The 19,165-nt window shown below is 31.6% G+C and overlaps 1 protein-coding gene across 1 annotated transcript; it reads right to left on the bottom strand.

Annotated features, from left to right (window-relative positions):
• Window positions 1–7,320: 7,320 nt before the first annotated feature.
• On the bottom strand, window positions 7,321–10,251 carry LOC144543776 (nicotinate N-methyltransferase 1-like). The gene is made up of 3 exons (XM_078292170.1): window positions 9,470–10,251; window positions 8,490–8,554; window positions 7,321–7,870 (listed from the first exon to the last, which is right to left on the bottom strand). The coding sequence occupies exons 1-3, from the start codon at window positions 10,152–10,154 to the stop codon at window positions 7,571–7,573; spliced, it is 1,050 nt and encodes a 349-aa protein (XP_078148296.1). The 5' UTR covers window positions 10,155–10,251; the 3' UTR covers window positions 7,321–7,570.
• Between the last annotated feature and the right edge of the window lie 8,914 nt (window positions 10,252–19,165).

Below are 19,165 nucleotides of genomic sequence, written 5' to 3'. Positions count from 1 at the left end.
GATTATGTCATTATGTGAAAATAAATTCAAATATATGAATATGAATATATATATATATGTATATAGGACTTGGCTACGGTGCTATGGGTAGCTAAGAGGCCTCCCGTGCTACGGCTCAATATTTGACTTTTCAAAATTTTAATGGTCGATCCGAACCGTTCATCTTGTTCTCCATATTAATATGTGTTTGGAGACCAAATTTTATATTTTTTGGAAATTTTTTACTATTTTTTTTAGATTTATTGAATATCGCTGTTTTTTATGGTCCAGATTTGTCTGAAAAACAGCGATTTTCAATAAATCTAAAAAAATAGTAAAAAATTTCCAAAAAATGTAAAATTTGGTCTCCAAGCACATATTAATATGGAGAACAAGATGAACGGTTCGGATCGACCATTAAAATTTTGAAAAGTCAAATATTGAGCCGTAGCACGGGAGGCCTCTTAGCTACCCATAGCACCGTAGCCAAGTCCTATATACATATATATATATATACGTGAATTTTTATTTTAAAATCCGCATATATAAATCCGCATATGTATCCACATACCACATATGCGGTATGCAGTGGCCTTCCGCATGCATGAACAAAACCACATTTTAAAACACTGAGCCTAGTAACGAATATATCAAATATTAAAGTAAAAAAGAATTATAATATTTATAGGTTCATTGCTAATTTGCTATTTGGCAATGTTTTTAATACCCCTCATACACTATTCGATAATGTCTGGTATCAATTGTTTTTAGATCGAGATTTAAGTTCGTCGATCCATTGCTATACATTAAAAAAAAAACTCCGAACATATAAAAATCAATGGCTAAACAAAAGTTGATGTTATTCCGATATATTTTAATAAGTGTTTGTATTAGTTAATAAAAGAAGAAAATAAATTCAAAATGTAGTTTCTACTCAAATTTAAGTTTCAAAATTTCGAAGATTGACCACAAATAGAAAAAAAAAATGAAATCTATCACAAATCGAAAATCGAATGTTTATTGAAAAGTCGAAAATCCAATTCAACTACAAATCGAAAAATGGGAAAGAAATTGGTCCAATATGCAATTTATAGTTTATTGTATTTGTATTTATGCATAGTCAATATCTAATTACGTGGTTTATAGAGGTTAGGGTTTAAATTTTTTTAGTTCTTTTGAACACTACAGTAGTTTGGTCCAACATGAATCAGCTCCATATATCTCTCTTAGTTGTATTCGTAGTATCAAAATAGCTCTTTTTTCCTATATCTACACAATAATGAAAGAAAGTAATAATTGTTAACATCACAGTATATCTTATTTACGGTTGAGATAATTTCGTTTAATTGATTAGTGCAAAATGCAAACACAAAAAATATATATGCAAATTTTATAATTGTATATAGTTTTGTTAGCATATCTATTCTTAATAAAAAGTTACATTTGTGAAAAATTTAATATCGATCTATTGTTTTCTTAATAATAAAAATCTTAAGTTTAATTAAAAATTTACGAGCATATAAGTTTGAATAAAACTAATATTTGTCCAATTTTGTCAATCACATCATAAACGAAATTGTGCAAATATTTGTTTCTTATTTCATATTGGACCAAACTATACTAATATTCAAGGTTCTAAATATCGTTCATCGTATCATAGCGGGAAGCCTACAAAAAAAGTTAGAGCAAATAGTGTCGCTATAGAGAAAGCTATGCTACATAGCGTTTTTTCTATTTTTATAAAAATTATATCATATATTTGTACTAAATATCAACATTATCTAAATCTCATAGAATAATAAATAACATCAAATTGATTAAAAAATTATAATATTCATATTGAACCAATACAAAGTTCAAATTACGACTCAAAATATCCATAGTAACTAATATCATAAACTATCGATCTTTTTCTAATCAAAATATATTCAGCATCATAACATAATCTATTTTTTTTTCTATTTAAATTTGAAAATAACCTAGACATCATGACATAATTAACTATCTTAATCTAGTCAAAATATTCAAACTACCATATAGTAAGTATCATTTTGTTACTTCAAGAAATATCTTAATATATTTAATTTGAGTCTTTATTTAAAGCCCAAATAAATTGAAAAAAAAAAGCTCATGTTGCATAGCGCGCTGTAGCTTTCTTATTTGATTTTGTTTGATGGATCTCTTATTTAATAATTAATAATTGAATATAAAACTTAGTACGTCAATGGCAAAAAAAAAATCATGGTTAAAATCCAATCTGAGCCTTTATTTAAAGCTCATATAAATTGAAAAAAAAAACTCATGTTGCATAGCGCGCGCTATTTGCGCTACACGCTATGCGCTATAGCATTCATAGCTCAAATAGTGTGTTTTGATGCCATAGCTTAGCGTTTAGGGTCCAAAAACATTATAGCACGCTATTTAGAACACTGGTAATATTCAATAAAACACTTTACTAAAAAAAAAAATCAAAACTTAAATTCTAAACTCAAAAAATTGAAACCCTAAACTTTATAAACCACGTATTTAGATATTGACTATGTATAAATAAAATAAACTATACATTGCATATGGGATTATGGGTCAATTTTTTTTTTTTCTATTTTTCGATTTGTGGTCGATTTTGATATTTTATTTTTCAATAAAGTTCCAATTTCGATTTCTAGTTTTTCAATTTATGGTCAATGTCATTTTTTTTTCCAATTTGTGGTTAATTTCCTAAAATTTGAATTTATGAACTCATTTAATCAAATCTTCAAATATACCGGAACACCCCGAATGAACTTCGTTTATCAAATTATTTTCTAATGTTTCAAAAATTTAGAAATGTACATTTAATGTGTTATATGCATGATTACACCATGTTTTCGGTCTAAAATTATATTGACGAATTCAGCAAACTATATGAAAGATTATAAAATATATATTCAAGGCCAGAAGCACTATTAATCTCCTCTCGGCCAGAAGCACTATTAGGAAACTGTTTTTCCATCAAAATTTATTCAAATAGTTGGTGGAATTTTCGTCAAAATGCAGTATTAAACTAGGATGGTCACATTATCGTAATTTTTCATTTTCCAATTTGTGGTCAATTTTTATTTTCGATTTTTATTTTTGATTTTTGATTTTTGATTTTTCGATTTGTGGTTGATATTTTCATATTTAACATCTTCTCGAGATGTTTATCAATATAGTATACAATAACACTTTCCAAAAAGAGAGCCTAATTAAGTTTAATCTTTCATCCTTGATATTTCTAGGTGGGGAATCAGACCAACACATGCATGTAACCAACCATTTTTAATTAGAATATTATATCATATATATATATATACAAACCAATAAATGTTTAACTCTCACGTCTTTACTCGTGATATATGGGTATATATTGCAGGAATTATGACCATCGAATAGAAATCCTGGCAATAGATTACATCTCCTTAATATATATTATACAAAGACTGTTGTATGTATATTTTCCCAGTTGCTAATGATCACTACTACAAAAACTTTAATCATACATATGGCACATCATACACGGTTAATTCCGACAAATTTCCAAACAAACAATGTGTAAAGAAAAGAGGCGCGCCTGCAAACAAATTCCAACATACACACACGGTCGATTAAATAAAATTTGTGTAGAAAATAAACCTCAAAAAAAAAAATTTGTGTAGAAAAAGTACCGACATTTACACACGATTTCCTATTAAAAAATCGCGTACAGATTTAGACAATTGTACTAATTGAACCTTGTGTATTTATATGGTTTCTAACCATGCATTAAATTCAAATTTTTATATTACAGATTAAAAGAGTACTACTTAGATGTCTAAAGTACAACGTAATCATATTGTATATGTAGTTGAGGTGGAAGAGTTTACAAGCGGGGGCGGATCTAGAATTTTCATTAGGAGGGATAAAAAAAAATATCGAATCGGATTTAAATAGCTTATCGGATTTAAATCCATTAACTAATTAGGTACTCGATAAAAAATCAATGCTTTGACTACTTGTATTTTTCAATGCTATGACTTATAATTTATAATGTTTTAACTTATAATTCTAATTACCAATTATAATTCAAGAAATTTATTTGATTTTAACACTAAATTTAACCCGAATTAAATCAAACATCCAGAGGGGACAAAAATAGATCACCACTAAAACTCGAAGTCTAAAGAGACAGCAACCACTAAAACTCGAAATCCAGGAGGGATGACACGACTACACCCCCCCTCGTGGAGATGATAGAATTTGATGTCATTGTAAAGATTGTAATAATTAAAAAAAAGGATTAATATCTTGTAGATTGTTATATACTATCATGAATCTTAAAAGAATATCGTATATTAGAGATTTGGACCGGCTTGACTATAATCGGCTAATCGAATTAAAACTCAAACAGTGCATTACCTCGTATACATCCGGACTCCACACCGGTTCAAGTTTGTGACCAGATAACAATTAGATTTTCAAAAAAGAAAAGTTCCCTTGAAATTTCGTTTTAAGTTCAAAAACAGTATACTCATACAATTAATTTTGATTACTTTTAGTATTTAAAATTTGAAAAAGAAATATTGAACAATATCTAAAATTAATTTGTGAAATAAATAATAAAATAAGGATTAATATTTTTACTAACACAACGTTTTGCAAGCAATTTCATTTAAAAATAAATTTTTTATTCATGAGATCAGAGATTATCATACTTTTTTTAAATTTGCAAAAAAAAATTGTCACGCAAAATTTACATTTAGAATTAAATTACTAATACAGATACTCATTTCAACACAGTGAGTATCCTCTGATAATGCAAATTACTCATAGTCGGGTTCAACACAATTCGATGCATATTTTGAATATGAGTAAAACTTCAATATTATAGATAGTCTATACTATTGTTTTAAAAATCTATTATATAAACTTAAAACGATAAATTCAAACTGTTAAAACCAATTTACTTTATTATTAATGCATTTATATGTTAAAATTATAAATTATAAATTTATTTAGTATAAAATCAAGTGATAAAAAATAATAAATATATTTTCATTATTTTTTTACCACTTACTTTATACCAAATTAACTCAAATCTCATTCTACACGGCCAGGATCTAAATTCCAGTCACGTAGAAGGGGTTTATGCCTAGGGGTGTTCATTGGGTCCGGTTTGGTCGGTTGTGAACTGAATTGAATTAGTTTGGAACAAATGGTTCGGTTTTTTCAGTTTAATGGTTCGATTTGATCTGCTTTTTAAAACCGAATTATAACTTCTGTTCGGTTCGGTTTGAAAATTTTCAAAATCAAAATAACCGAACGGACCGAACTTTTATATATTATGATTTATGAATTTGATCTGGACTGCCCCGATTTATTTCTTAATCAATTGTTTTATTTATTTTGGTTTATTTCTTAACACTTCGGTTTATTTCTTAATACTTCGGTTTATTTTTTCATATACTTTGGTTTATTATAAATAAATTGCTTTAAATAAAAAAGTAATATATTTCGGTTTGAATTGAACAAACAAACCAAATAAATCGAAATAAAACTTTAGTTTGATTCGGTTCGATTGCAAATTTGCAATGCTAAATCGCTCTGGTTCAATTCTATTTTTAAAACCGAATTATAACTTTAGTTTGCGTAGTTGGATTCGGTTACCTCCGAATCGATGAAGAACCTATACCCAAGAAAATATTATTTCTTCGAAGCCCAAATACGAAAGTAACATATCCCGATTTTTTTATATATATCCAAAACTTCAATCAAATTACAAAAGATAACCGAAGCACCGTTGAAATTCGATTTTTACCCAATCCGGTTATCCAATAACCGGATTTTATAGAAATGTCCGGTTAACCACTCCCCGGACTCAAAATGCACAAATCCGGTTAATGGTTAACCGGATTTGTGCATTTTGCCTTCTTTTTTTTTTTTTCTTTTTTTTTTTTGAAAACAGAAATTTTTTATTTTTTATTTTTTTTGTATTAAAATATTAGAAATATTGAATATATTTCTTTGAAAACAGATATAATACAATATAATTTGATTTATTAGAAAGACTGCAACAAATAACCCGGATCAATATTTTTCATATCCGATTTTTCGCGGCTGTAAGAAAAATTAATATATTTCTTTATGTGTTATTGAAAAAAAATAAAAATAATTAGATTCTGAGTTATTGATCCCGGTTCAAAAGTCACTTCTAAGTAATTCAGAAAATATTGTGACCTTTCTAGTACATTTAATTAATAAAAAGTTGTATCTATTTTTGAAAAAAATAAAAAACTTTAATTTATTTAATTATTGTTTTTCAAAAAGAATTCTCAAAATAGATACAACTTTTTATTAATTAAATGTACTAGAAAGGTCACAATATTTTCTGGATTACCTAGAAGTGACTTTTGAACCGGGATCAATAACTCAGAATCTAATTATTTTTATTTTTTTCCAATAACACATAAAGAAATATATTAATTTTTCTTACAGCCGCGAAAAATCGGATCTGAAAAATATTGATCCGGGTTATTTGTTGCAGTCTTTCTAATAAATCAAATTATATTGTATTATATCTGTTTTCAAAGAAATATATTCAATATTTCTAATATTTTAATACAAAAAATAAAAAAAAATAAAAAATTTCTGTTTTCAAAAAAAAAAAAAAAAAAAAAGGCAAAATGCACAAATCCGGTTAACCATTAACCGGATTTGTGCATTTTGAGTCCGGGGAGTGGTTAACCGGACATTTCTATAAATTTCGGTTATTGGATAACCGGATTGGGTAAAAATTGAATTTTAACGGTGCTTCGGTTATTTTTTGTAATTTGATTGAAGTTTTGGATATATATAAAAAAATCGGAACATATCCAAGCCGTTCAAAACTCTATTTTAAGAGGATACAAACTCCTACATGAACCTATCCTTCATTCCTTCTCTTATTTGGACGTTTGAGCTGTGGGTCTTGCTGCAGTGTATCAGATTTCTGGGGCCAGTGGGTGCGTACGCACTACAAATTTGGAACTCAAGCTGAGTAGTCGACCTAATATAAAACATAATTTCAACAATATTTTCCCAATATTTTCCAAATCATCTCCATCCTTACAATATATTTTAATTATTTTTTATAAAACATTAATAATTTAATATATTTATTTTAACTATTTACTTGCATTTCTAAAATCTACCCCAAAAATAAAAATTACTTCACATTTCTATAATTAAAATTACAATTATCATATCAAAATTTACATTTCCTTTGTAAATAGGATGGATATGCTCTTAGATTCCTAATTGCTATATAATTAGTTCGTTTTTTTTTTTCTTTCTTTAATGGCGACGTTCTTTGTGTCTTTGAAATATTTTGCTGAAATTATAACAAAGGGACAGATTAAAAGGGGAGCCGAGAAGAGAAATATTTGATGATCCCTATTTATACATCTACAGTTAACCTTGATTTATTAACAGAGGAAAACAAGGGAAGCATCCACCTGCAGCCATTCCCAAATTTTTTTCTTTGATCTAAACTCAATTCCATGTTGAAAAATAAAATAAAAAATTACAGAAACAATTTGCAAAGCAACAATTTCATTTACTTGATGAACTCAAGGACCGTGTAGAACGGGTCCAAATAGAGCGCATTGAAACCAGTGAACCCGGCCTGGAGACCAAGCTGCTGGAACTCCTCTTCGGTGCGCCCCCTTCCTTGGGTCCTATAGATGGTCATGACGAATATGTCGTTTTCAAGTAAGGCACGAGTCCTGCTACTGCAATCGGTTCCCTCTGGCAATACTGGCTCACAAGCGATCAATTTTCCTCCTCCAGGCAAGGCCTCATAGCAGTTCTTTAGTATTGCAATGCACTCTTCGTTTGTCCAAGTCATCAGAATCCACTGCAAAGAAAAGAACCAGATCGAAATCAGATGTTTCATATTAAGAACCTATTTTTTTATAAAATAAAATCAAAACATTATTTTTTAATCTGAGATTGAATTGATATCCAGTACAGTTTTCCTTTCAACGTGGCATTTTTTTTTCAAAAGTCTAACCAAACCAACCGGATTTAATTTGTCAACAGAAAAAACAAACAAACCAAAAAACCAAACTAAATCTTGTTGTGCTTGGTTGAACTGAAATAAGAGAGATTAAACCAAAAAAATATAAAAAACCAAAGTAATTTAATTAAATATCAAGTAAATTCAGTTTGTTTAGTTGAACCATAATAAGAGAGATTAAACCAAGCCAAATATGAAAAACCAAAGTAATTCAAAAATTCAACCAAACCGAACCATTTAAACCGAAAAACATAACAATTTAATCCAAATTTTTTTGAATCGGATGAAAACCAAATAAACCGGATCCAATGAAAACCCTTAAATGTGATAGTTGAAGTTCCTCCATTTTGCATTAACAACTATTTTTTTTTTCCTTTTTCCTTGGTATAGCAATGTTATGGAATTTCTTTGTAAAAGAGAAAATTGGAAACCTATAGTTTAGTTTTCAGTACTATACCTTCATAAAGATGGCATCGCCGGGTGGAATGAATTTAAACATGTCACCACCAACATGGGTTACTCCTGCAAATATGGTTAAAGAACATCAGTTTATATGTATTCTTTTCACCAGATCATCAGCATAAATTTAAACAAGTCTAATTATGGACCATGAACTCTTTTTTTATAGTGTGATCTATTCCAACTTATCTAGCTCGGACATGAAGCCTGAACACTCTGTAATTACCATCACCATAGCAGCAATCTTCATTGTGTTTTTATCAGTAATTTAGGTTCTTTATTCAACCAAGAGTAAGACTAATTTAGTTAGGTTAGTAATAGAGAGCTGTATGAGGCTATGGACCTCTATCAGCTGTTTTTCAACAGATTGAAATGGAGTTCCTAAATTACTAGATCCTTGTCTGCTTCACTAATATATTGCCAATTTAAAAAAAATACTCGAATAATTACATGTTTGGTTTAGTAAAGTCCAACGAGGTAGCAAACATGACTACCTCACAAAAATAAATAAATAAATTCAGTCCCCCTCAACTTGATTGGTTTCTGATGGAACTGCTAGTCATGACAAGTTCACATCAGAAATTTGGATGCACTAAGGAATTCAATCCTAGTTTGCATTTACGTAGAACAAGGACATATATGTGACAAGTTGTACAGCAAATTTAGGTCAATTCAGTATTCTATATATTGCTTGCCGGGATCGGATATATTAGTTGGAGATGTTCAGCAAAATACCATGATCAAGTCTATAAATAGACTCCCTGTAATTGACTAATTGTAATCAAGCACACAAGATCAATACAAGATTCTCTCTTTTTCCTTAAACTAGTAAGTTGGAGATGTTTAGCAATATACCACAATGAAGCCTATAAAAAGATTCCATGTAATTGTAATCAAGCACACAGTATCAATACGAGATTCTCTCTTTTCCTAAAACTATTAGATACAAAATTGCAAATGAACAGCTAAAGGACTCACCAGGAATCTCTGGTGCAGCTGCAACAACCTCAGGCAAGTCAAAATTGACTCCAGATTTGACAGATGGGACTTGCTTCATGATCATCTCCAGGCAGGCGCCTGAGCTGCCTCCCACATCGACCAATAGCTCCACCCCATCAAATCCTGACTTGTAACCTTCTAGAAGCCTTTGCATGAATGGCTCTGAGACTCCCTTCATAGCCCGCAACATCAGCTCATTGGCCTCAGGATCCGTGCCGTAATACTCGTAAGCTGGCACCCCTCCATTGGCACGCCTAAACGGGTCGAGTCCAGTCGGCTCCAGTACAGCCTCATGGAGCTTTGGCCAAGCGCGTATTAGCGCATCCTGGTGGTGTTGCAGCACGTAGTCTGCATAAGAAGATTCCCCAACTAGGGTTTGACCAATAGAAGTGAGGGAGTAGCGGCGGGTCCCAGTGTCAGATATGTGCTCTTGGAAGATGTTGTAGGAGGAGAGAAGGCGGAGGAGGCGCTGAAGGAGGGAAGGGTCGTCGGAGGAGGGAAGGATCTCGGAGGCGGAGAGAGGGTTGTTCTCACCGGAGCGCCAGATGGCGGCCGGGATGCCGAGTCGGATCACCGCCGTGAGGGCCATTGGAACGGAGAGTAGATTGGCGATCTCCAAGATAGCGATGGTCGCCGCCGGGTCGGTAGGAGGTGGTAGCGGCATTTTTGGATTTCGTATAGCGAGCTGTGCAGATAGAGAGGGGGCTTACTGAGAAGTGAGATGGGATTTGCTGATTCGAGAAACTGGGAGGTTTGGTTGTTGTCTTCTTGTGCAACTTTATGTATCCAGCCTACGGGCATTTCTGAATGCAAAAAAAAAAAAAAAAAAAAACTTGAGATAGCAAGTGGCTGGTCGAGCGCGCTACCGAGTAGACGAAAGCTCAAAGTTGGTTGATCTTGGAGTACGAGGATGTGGAGTCATGGAGTGAGTACTGAGTAGTCTCTGAGATATTTCATATATTGCGTGACGGACGTGTCCGGTGCCTATTCGGGGATAGCGCAGGGGACCGGTATTATTTGAACTTCGAGATTGGTGCATAACTCATTTAAACGGTTCACATTTCCTAATAAGTCGCTCAATGTACGAGATATCTCAGAGGACGCGAATTCAAGTCAAGAGGGCTGAAGATTTTAACAGTGTAGGTATCACTTCGTGCAGCGCACGAACTATAGAATTTAAACAACGATACATGTGGTTCTTGCGCTGCATGAAGCTTAAACTAATCTCAAGAGTCCAGACTCGGACTATCCATACTGGGAGAATGGTGGACCAAGTTCATTTTCTATCCGTGCAGCTTATAGCCACCAGGTCCTCTGTTGCAGATCCGTTGCAGATTATGTTATCAAACGACAAACGGTGAGATGCAATTTGTTACAGTTGCATGGCAATCCAGTGACAAATTCAAAACTTGAATAATTAAAAGCATATAAAAGTTTTTGATTTGAATATAATTTTAATTTAGTTCGTTTTTTTCATAATGTGTATATATATTACGTAATGTATATAAAATATTAATATTTTTAAACTTAAAAAAATAAAACAAATTATTAGAATGATTACGAGTAATTAGAAATGGTTTGTAAAGTTCACAAATTATTAATGAATAATTCCGAATAATTCAAAATTATATTTAGTTCATTTATTTATTATGAAATATACTGGAAATAAATAATAATTTACGAATGTCATTACTATGATCGATCCTGCATACAAAAAAGGTACGGGTGCAAATACTTTGTTGTAGTGGATGATTAGAAACTTCGAAATTACTGTCTTTTTGAGAACCTTGTCTGATATAGATGTACATGCTTAAATAAGTCTGTATAATAAACATTTTCGCAGTAATTTAAAAAAATATTTTGTATACGAGACAGCAAAGCACGAATGAGCCTAAATTCTACAGGCCCAAAATTTATGTTAATTATCTATAGCTCAGCTCGGAAGCTCATCACCGATTAGTATTTGCACAAAAGCAATGGTCTGCACCGGGATTTAATTGCTGGACTGACACGTATTCTAAAGGTCTCAATAAAACACCTTTCTTAACAGAGGAAAAAACACCTTTCTCAATATTTGAGAAAGTACTAGGGTTTAGGGTTTCAAACTTCAGAATTTAGGATTTGGAGTTTAGATAATACTGATGTACAACATGCCACTGATTTTAAGAATGTAGACCACAAATTTTATGCAAAGGGTTTTAGAATTCTGAATTCTAAACTATGATTTAGGATTTTAGAATTCATAATCAAAATTTAGAGTTTGGAGTTTACATAGTACTGATCTACAACATGCCACTGGTTTTAAAATGTAGACCACAAATTTTATGCAAACTTTACCGGACTCAATTCTTATATATTTCACATATGTCACAAAAATTTGCTCCTTCACCTTTAAGCGTTCCTTCTCTGTCTTTTCTTACTCTAAATCATTTTCTATTTGTGGTCTACATTTTAAAACCGTCTACAAAAGTAATTCATTGTTTCACCTTTTTTGCACAACTTATGAGTAAAAGCACTATATAGTTTGCAATACAAATTAAGATATTTGGTTGAATCTGACACTGAGTCACGATTCCCTAGATCTGGTAAATTATTTAATTAATTTTTAATTCTAGGTCAAAATATGCCATCATCAAACGGCTTCGGATTACAAATATTTCCATCGTTTCTGACATAGTACCTGTTGGATTTAATAAAGGGTACGTCCATTATGGAAAACTCAAAATCCGACCCGTTATGAATAGATGCCAACCCATTAAGAAAATGTGCATTGGTTTTATATAAACCATGCATATCATTTTCTCTCTGACTCTCATCTGATAATAAATCCGAAATTAGAGACTGTCAAGAAAGAGAAAAAAACACTCTGTTAAGGTGAAGGTTTTAGGTCGTGGAAAACGCAGGGCTTCCGGCTTTGGCTTGTGATTCCTTGCAGAACTAATGATACTGCTACGCTTGCAAGATTCGCTTCCGCACGAAGATTAACAGAGTAATTTGTAAGTTCTATCCGTTAATTAACAGTACCAGGTCCAGGTATGCCAATGGAATTACAATATACAACATGCATAAATGCTCATACATTGACTTGAGAAACTAAATAGACGGTTTAATTTGACAGTCCTACATTTTTTAATGACTGCTGGAAGGACATAGGAACAATCCGGTCCTTTTAGGAGACTAATTTGGCATTGCCAACGAGGTTAGTTACAGAAAAGCACATTAGTGATTTCTTTTATTAATTTCATAAAATCTTTTTTTCTTTATTTTGGGTGTATTGGAATACACACCCTTTTGGCAAAGGTATCTTGATCAGAGACAAGCTTAGGAAGCTAATTAGTTTAACTTTGCAAGAGGTGTATTTATGCATTTATTTGTTTTCCTTCCTCTTCATGCAGTCTCCAAAGTTTGAGTTTCTTGACTTGAAGAATTATTTCTTCGCATCACTTAGGTACCTCCAACGAAAATAGAATATTGTCAGGTAAACATTATTATAGTATTTTTTTTTCATTTATATAATAATTATGAATGCTCTCAATGACAATAAACTATTTTGCTATATGTGTGGTTACCGTAGAATTGTCTACACCTCCCAGAATTTCTTTTAGTTTGATGTATCATACTCTGTGATTCCCATTTTTAATTACCATGCATCTTTTTATGATGTAACTATTTTCTTTAATTGCTTGAATGTTTTTTTAACTTTTTAAGAGTGGCTTTTTCTATTTGTTCTAATTTTTTTTACAAACATATTACCATTACAAAATTTAAGTATCAATTCTGTTTATTGAATGTAGTGCAAGTATAACACTTGTACAGTTTTGTAATAAATGATTACAGTCACAAAGGCATACACAAAACAGTCACACTATGCTTTATTCTTAGCCCAATCACACCTTCCTTGTCTTTTGTACCTTATTCTGACAGCCCTGTCCATCAACACCCCACCCCCCTCAGACCACCTTTGTTCAACAATTCATCCAGGTCACCACATTAGGCTCATGCATTTTAGAAATCATGGCATTTACAAAATCCGATACCTTCTCAGTCATATTTTGCCTGCTTAGCTTTTGAAGAGGCATTTTAGTCGTATTAATTTCAAACATCATCAATGTAACATGGGCATTGACAGAAAGAAAAACAAATGATCAATCCATGTTAGTATGTAATAGAGAGGGTTGCAAAATCTGATACCAGTTGGATAAAATTGTGATAGTTAAGAGTAGATGTTGATTTTGTTATGAATTCATATAAAAGGAAAATTAGAGGACTGTTTACTTATGCAACAATTCATATTTTTTTCAGCTAGGTGCATTATATAAATTTGTTTATTCATGAGGTACATTATATAATTTAAGAGAATGTTGTAAAGAATTAGGCCTAGCAAATATATTTAAAAGTGTTTTTTTTTTCATTATTCAGTAAATAAATGTTGCTGGCACAACACCTTTGCTATTGGAGAACGAAAAATCAAATGTGGCAATAAGTGTAAGATATGTTACTAACACCTAAACCTAAACCCTAAAACAAATGCTTACAAAACAATTACGTGAAAATCCTACTTGATAAAATTGAAACAAAATAAAAAATCAGTCATATCTTCCTAACTAAAAATAAATTAAAGATCAAACCACAATTGTGTACCAAAAGCTAACATATAAAAATAGAATATGCACACAGGTATTACCAAATGATGTAAGAATAAAGACTAATCATAAATCTGATATTTTGGTTGAAAAATATTAATAGTATGGTTTAAGTTACACATTGTTTGTTTTAACATTTTGGTTTTATGTACTGTATGGGGGATAAAAACCAATAATTTCAAGTTTTGAGGGGCAAATTGCTTCTCCTCAGCCAAAGAGAACATTGACTTCAATAGATTGATATTACCACAGTCAAAGAGAACTTTGATACTGATTTTTTTGTTTCCATTTGAAATCTTTCTAACTAAAAAAAACCAACAATTTCAACTTTTGAGGGGCAAATTGTTTCAATTGACAACTCTAAACCCCTAAACCCTAAATCAATGATTTTTTTAGCAACATTACCAAAGAAAAAATCTAAAGCAACGAAAAAGTCAAATAAATCAGTTTATCGCAAACCCTATATCACAAAACCTGAATCAATTAATTTTTGGCAACATGATCAAACAAAAACCTAAAGCAACGAAAAAGTAAAAGAAATCAGTTTGAAATATTACCTAGAGAATGAGAACGCGGACTCGGCAGTTGATCTCAATCGGACGGAGGAGAGGTAGAGTTAGTCCAATTTGGGAGAGAAGAAGAGAATAGCATACGAGTGAGAGAGAGACAGCGGAAGAGAGGAGAGGCCGAAGGGAAGAGAGGAGAGGCCGAAGGGATGGTGGAGGCAGACCACTCAAGAGGCAAATTTGAGAACTTTCCAGAGAAACGAAGATTTAGATAAGAGTGAGTCTATGGTACTATGCATATCACGGGTTGTTACCGCGCTACGGCTCTATATTTGAGTTTTCAAATCCTAACGGTCGATCCGAACCGTTCACCTTGTTCTCCATATTAATATGTCTCTGGAAACCAAATTTTATATTTTTTGAAACTCTTTTACTATTTTTTTAGATATTTAGAAAATCACTTGATCTGAAAATTCTAGACCATCCAAAAACAGTGATTTTCAATAAATCTAAAAAAATAGTAAAAAAATTTCAAAAAATGTAAAATTTGGTCTCCAAACACATATTAATATGGAGAACAAGATGAACGGTTCGGATCGACCGTTAGGATTTGAAAACTCGAATATAGAGCCATAGCACGGTGCCAAATCGTAATATGCATAGTACCATAGACTCACTCTTTAGATAATATTAGCAAAGAGATCTGAGTCATCCGACCGTCGGATGGAAATGATTAGTTATGAATCATACAAAGGAGAGACAGGAGGGTACTGTAGAGCTACAGTAACCGGCTCATCCAAGATTATATTATACTGGCATAATGGCTCTCTTTGCTTCGGCAGCGATAATTGAAATTAAATATAGAAAGGAAAACATAGTGCATATCATAAAATAAATCATGGAACATGTAATATCATACAATAAATCATAGGACATGTTATATTGATGAACAATAAAAATAAAACATAGTGCATATCACAATGGTTTCCGATAATCTGGACTGTTGAAAAAATTTAAGTGCGTGTTTTTCTCCCAGAAAAACAGCACAGATTCGCACTCATTTCTAAGAGGACAATGAACAAAATATTATTTACAAATAACAAATAAATTTCAAGTGTTAGTATGAGGACAGTGCAACCACTCTTTTTTTTTTTTTTTGCCCTGTTGTCTTCACCACTGCAAAAATGAACAAAATAGTTGTGTGCTGATTGGATTGCTGTTAATTTTTGTTTCATTCAGTTCTTCTGTTTAATGGATATATATATATAGAGAGAGAGAGAGATGGGCTATGGTGCATTGCAATGCATAGGCTATGGTGTGCATTGGACCATAAATCACCGATTCAAAGTCCAAATGACCGATCCAAACCGTTCATCTTGTTCTCCATATTAATATGTGCTTGGAGACCAAATTTTACATTTTTTGAAATTTTTTTACTATTTATTAAGCCACTTTGAAAATCGCTGATCCAACGGTGGATTCTGATTTTACTGTTCCAAACAGTCACCGTTGGATCAGCGATTTTCAAAGTGGCTTAATAAATAGTAAAAAAATTTCAAAAAATGTAAAATTTGGTCTCCAAGCACATATTAATATGGAGAACAAGATGAACGGTTTGGATCAGTCATTTGGACTTTGAATCGGTGATTTATGGTCCAATGCACACCATAGCCTATGCATTGCAATGCACCATAGCCCATCTCTCTCTCTCTCTATTTATATATATATTGCACACAGAACATTCCAATAGAGATGGGGTAGTATTAAATATGCAATGATAAGAGTTTTATTAGCAAATCATTTTTAATAGCAGAATATTTATACCTTGAAGTAGTAAGCTATTAGCGTGTCTTCCTATCCTCTCGACCAAAATCTGCAAAGAAGAACAGTAGCCAATGTCTTAATTTATAAACAGTGGCAATTGATAAACAACAATGAATTTAAATTTCCAACGGATATTTCTACCTCTTTGCTGTCAAAAGTGCTCAAGTGCAACGTATGTTTTTACAATTTTCCAACAACAATTCCCCATGCATCTTCCAATCCGCACAAACACCCGTAATATAGCATTAACACTTCTCAGCCAGACACATGTTTTAATATTTTACAATCTGGCGAACCTATTTTGTGAATCACAAACTTTTATAAATCCCTTTTTATTGAATTAATTCAGAAAAGGGTTTATGATATTAGATAAACCCACAAAGTTATCTCTACCCTCTTAACTAAAGTCTAACAGATCATGTTGTGCACCAATAAACTAATAGCAGCATGACTTTACTTTATTACGTGGCATACCAGCAAAATACTAAATTTGATGTCAAACTCTAATATCATTCCAGAACATAAAATCAACTAAAAACAATCGAAACTTGTAAAGAAAGACTAATTGTCCATTTAAATAAACTTGAGCAAGGCAATTTTTAGAAGAAAATTATACCTTGAAATAGTAGGTATGTCCTGGGTGTGTCTTTGTATCTTGTCCTTCATAATATGGAAAAGAACACCATAAGAGACAATGGAGCACTGCTTGGGCAGCAGGAGCATGGCTCTTTGGCGGGAAAGAAATAGACGTTTCTTTTCGGACGAACAAAAACTGGTGCATCGGCTCCACGATGGATGTCACATTGTGGCTGAGATATGTTTAGCGAGGATATCACCTTAAGAGTAATCATGATGTAATTTATTAGAATGATGTAATTGATCTAAACCAGTCTCAAGTAAAATTGGGAAGATTACTTGAGAAGCTGATATCTAATTAAAAATGTAAACTTTTTATAAGAATTAACAACCACTTAGATCGGCAGTAAGTAAAGTCCATGAAAAATTATGACATCCTGATGTTAACTACGATTCTATTGAATAGATTGAAAATTATATTGTAAAATTGGATATAGATATGTATATAAGCACACATAGTAAAATGAGTGTCTAATACATATTAGGTTGCAGGAGGGATTTTTTTTTTTTTGGAAAATTAAAAGTAAATAGATAAGATTAGAGAATTACCTTTATCGATGTAGAAAAATAGAACCGTTGTTGCTGTAGCAGACTTAAACAGTGTTACGATTACAGCTGTAAATTAGAAAATGAAAACAAATATTTTTGAAAGTATTATTTACTATTGATTTTATGTACCCATACCGAAGAAAAGATTGCATATGTATGATATATTTTTCAACTAAATTAAAAGTTTAGAACAATTGCAGTTTTTAGTTTTTCATGCATCAATATTAATATAGCAATCTGGGTCAATATAATATTTAATTCGTTAATAATAAGTTATTTAAATAACTCATCCACATGCTAAGTTCTTTTACCACATATGTGTTTTTTCCTTTCTGTTTTTACTGATTTGTAGTCATGCAATCTATATTCATATATAGACATTTGAAAAAAAAAAGGTCCCAGTTGCTGATATGACATTAATTAGGTGCAATACATTTGAGTAAATTTTATGAGCTATTGATAATACGAAATATAAAACATAAATGAAACCATGAACCAAAATCAAACAAAGCTTAGTCAAGGTATAATGTGCTATCAAAAATAATTGCACAACTGAGGGTGTGCTAATGTAAATTAGAGTTATAGTGTTTGCTCAACCTGAAGCAGTACTTAACAGAAGTTATGCTTGTCATCAAACTTCAGTTTCCCTTGATTGTATTGGTGCAACCACTGCTTGAACCCTGCAATTACAAAAAAAAAAATCAATTAAAGAATTACTTTAGTGAGTAGAACTGATAATTATTATGTCCTTTATAATAAATAGATAAGGACGTAATCTCTCATCTGGTGCCATGTTTCTTTCTAGCTCTATTATGTAACAACAAGTTACCAGGAAAAAAATACAGGGAAGATAAATATTAAGAAAAAAAAATGTAGTACACAGACCTAAAGCTGTGTGCAGATGAAGTGGAGATAGCTCGTGCAATCCAGATAAGAAACAGTTGAAATCTGTGTAACAATTACATCTCTAGATTAGAAAATAAAACCAAACTTTTTTGCAAGGATTAATAACTGCTAATTGTATGTACCTGCTAATTGTATGTACCAATACCAAACAGAAAATTGCACGAATGTTTGTAAAACTCAAATTGGAAAGAATCAATATGACTTTGATTTTTTATGCATGAGGTGAGCAATTGAATTGAAATAAAGGAGTAATTTTTTATTTACTCTGATAAACCCTAAACTCTAAATCTATTTTTAATATTTCAATTTCTCTTGTTTGTAAAACTCAAATTGGAAAGAAACAATGTGAACAAAGGACATTACAAAAGCTTTAACTTAATTAAATAGAAATGCAATTGGAAAATACCAACTTGCATCTCTGACCTAAAAAATTCGAAATTGCTTTTGAAATGGATGGAATTGGGAAGAAACAATGTGACTTTGATTTTTTATGCATGAGGTGAACAATGAATTGAAATAAAGGAGAAAAATTTTATTTACTCTGATAAACCCTAAACCCTAAATCTATTTTTAATATTTCAATTTCTCTTGCTTGTAAAACTCAAATTGGA

The sequence above is a fragment of the Carex rostrata genome, chromosome 25 (genome assembly GCF_964058835.1).
Source record: "Carex rostrata chromosome 25, lpCarRost1.2, whole genome shotgun sequence".
In the NCBI taxonomy this organism is placed as follows: Eukaryota; Viridiplantae; Streptophyta; class Magnoliopsida; order Poales; family Cyperaceae; genus Carex; species Carex rostrata.
The sequence above is the reverse complement of the archived record's forward strand: the minus strand, read 5'-3'. Positions and strand labels throughout refer to the sequence as shown.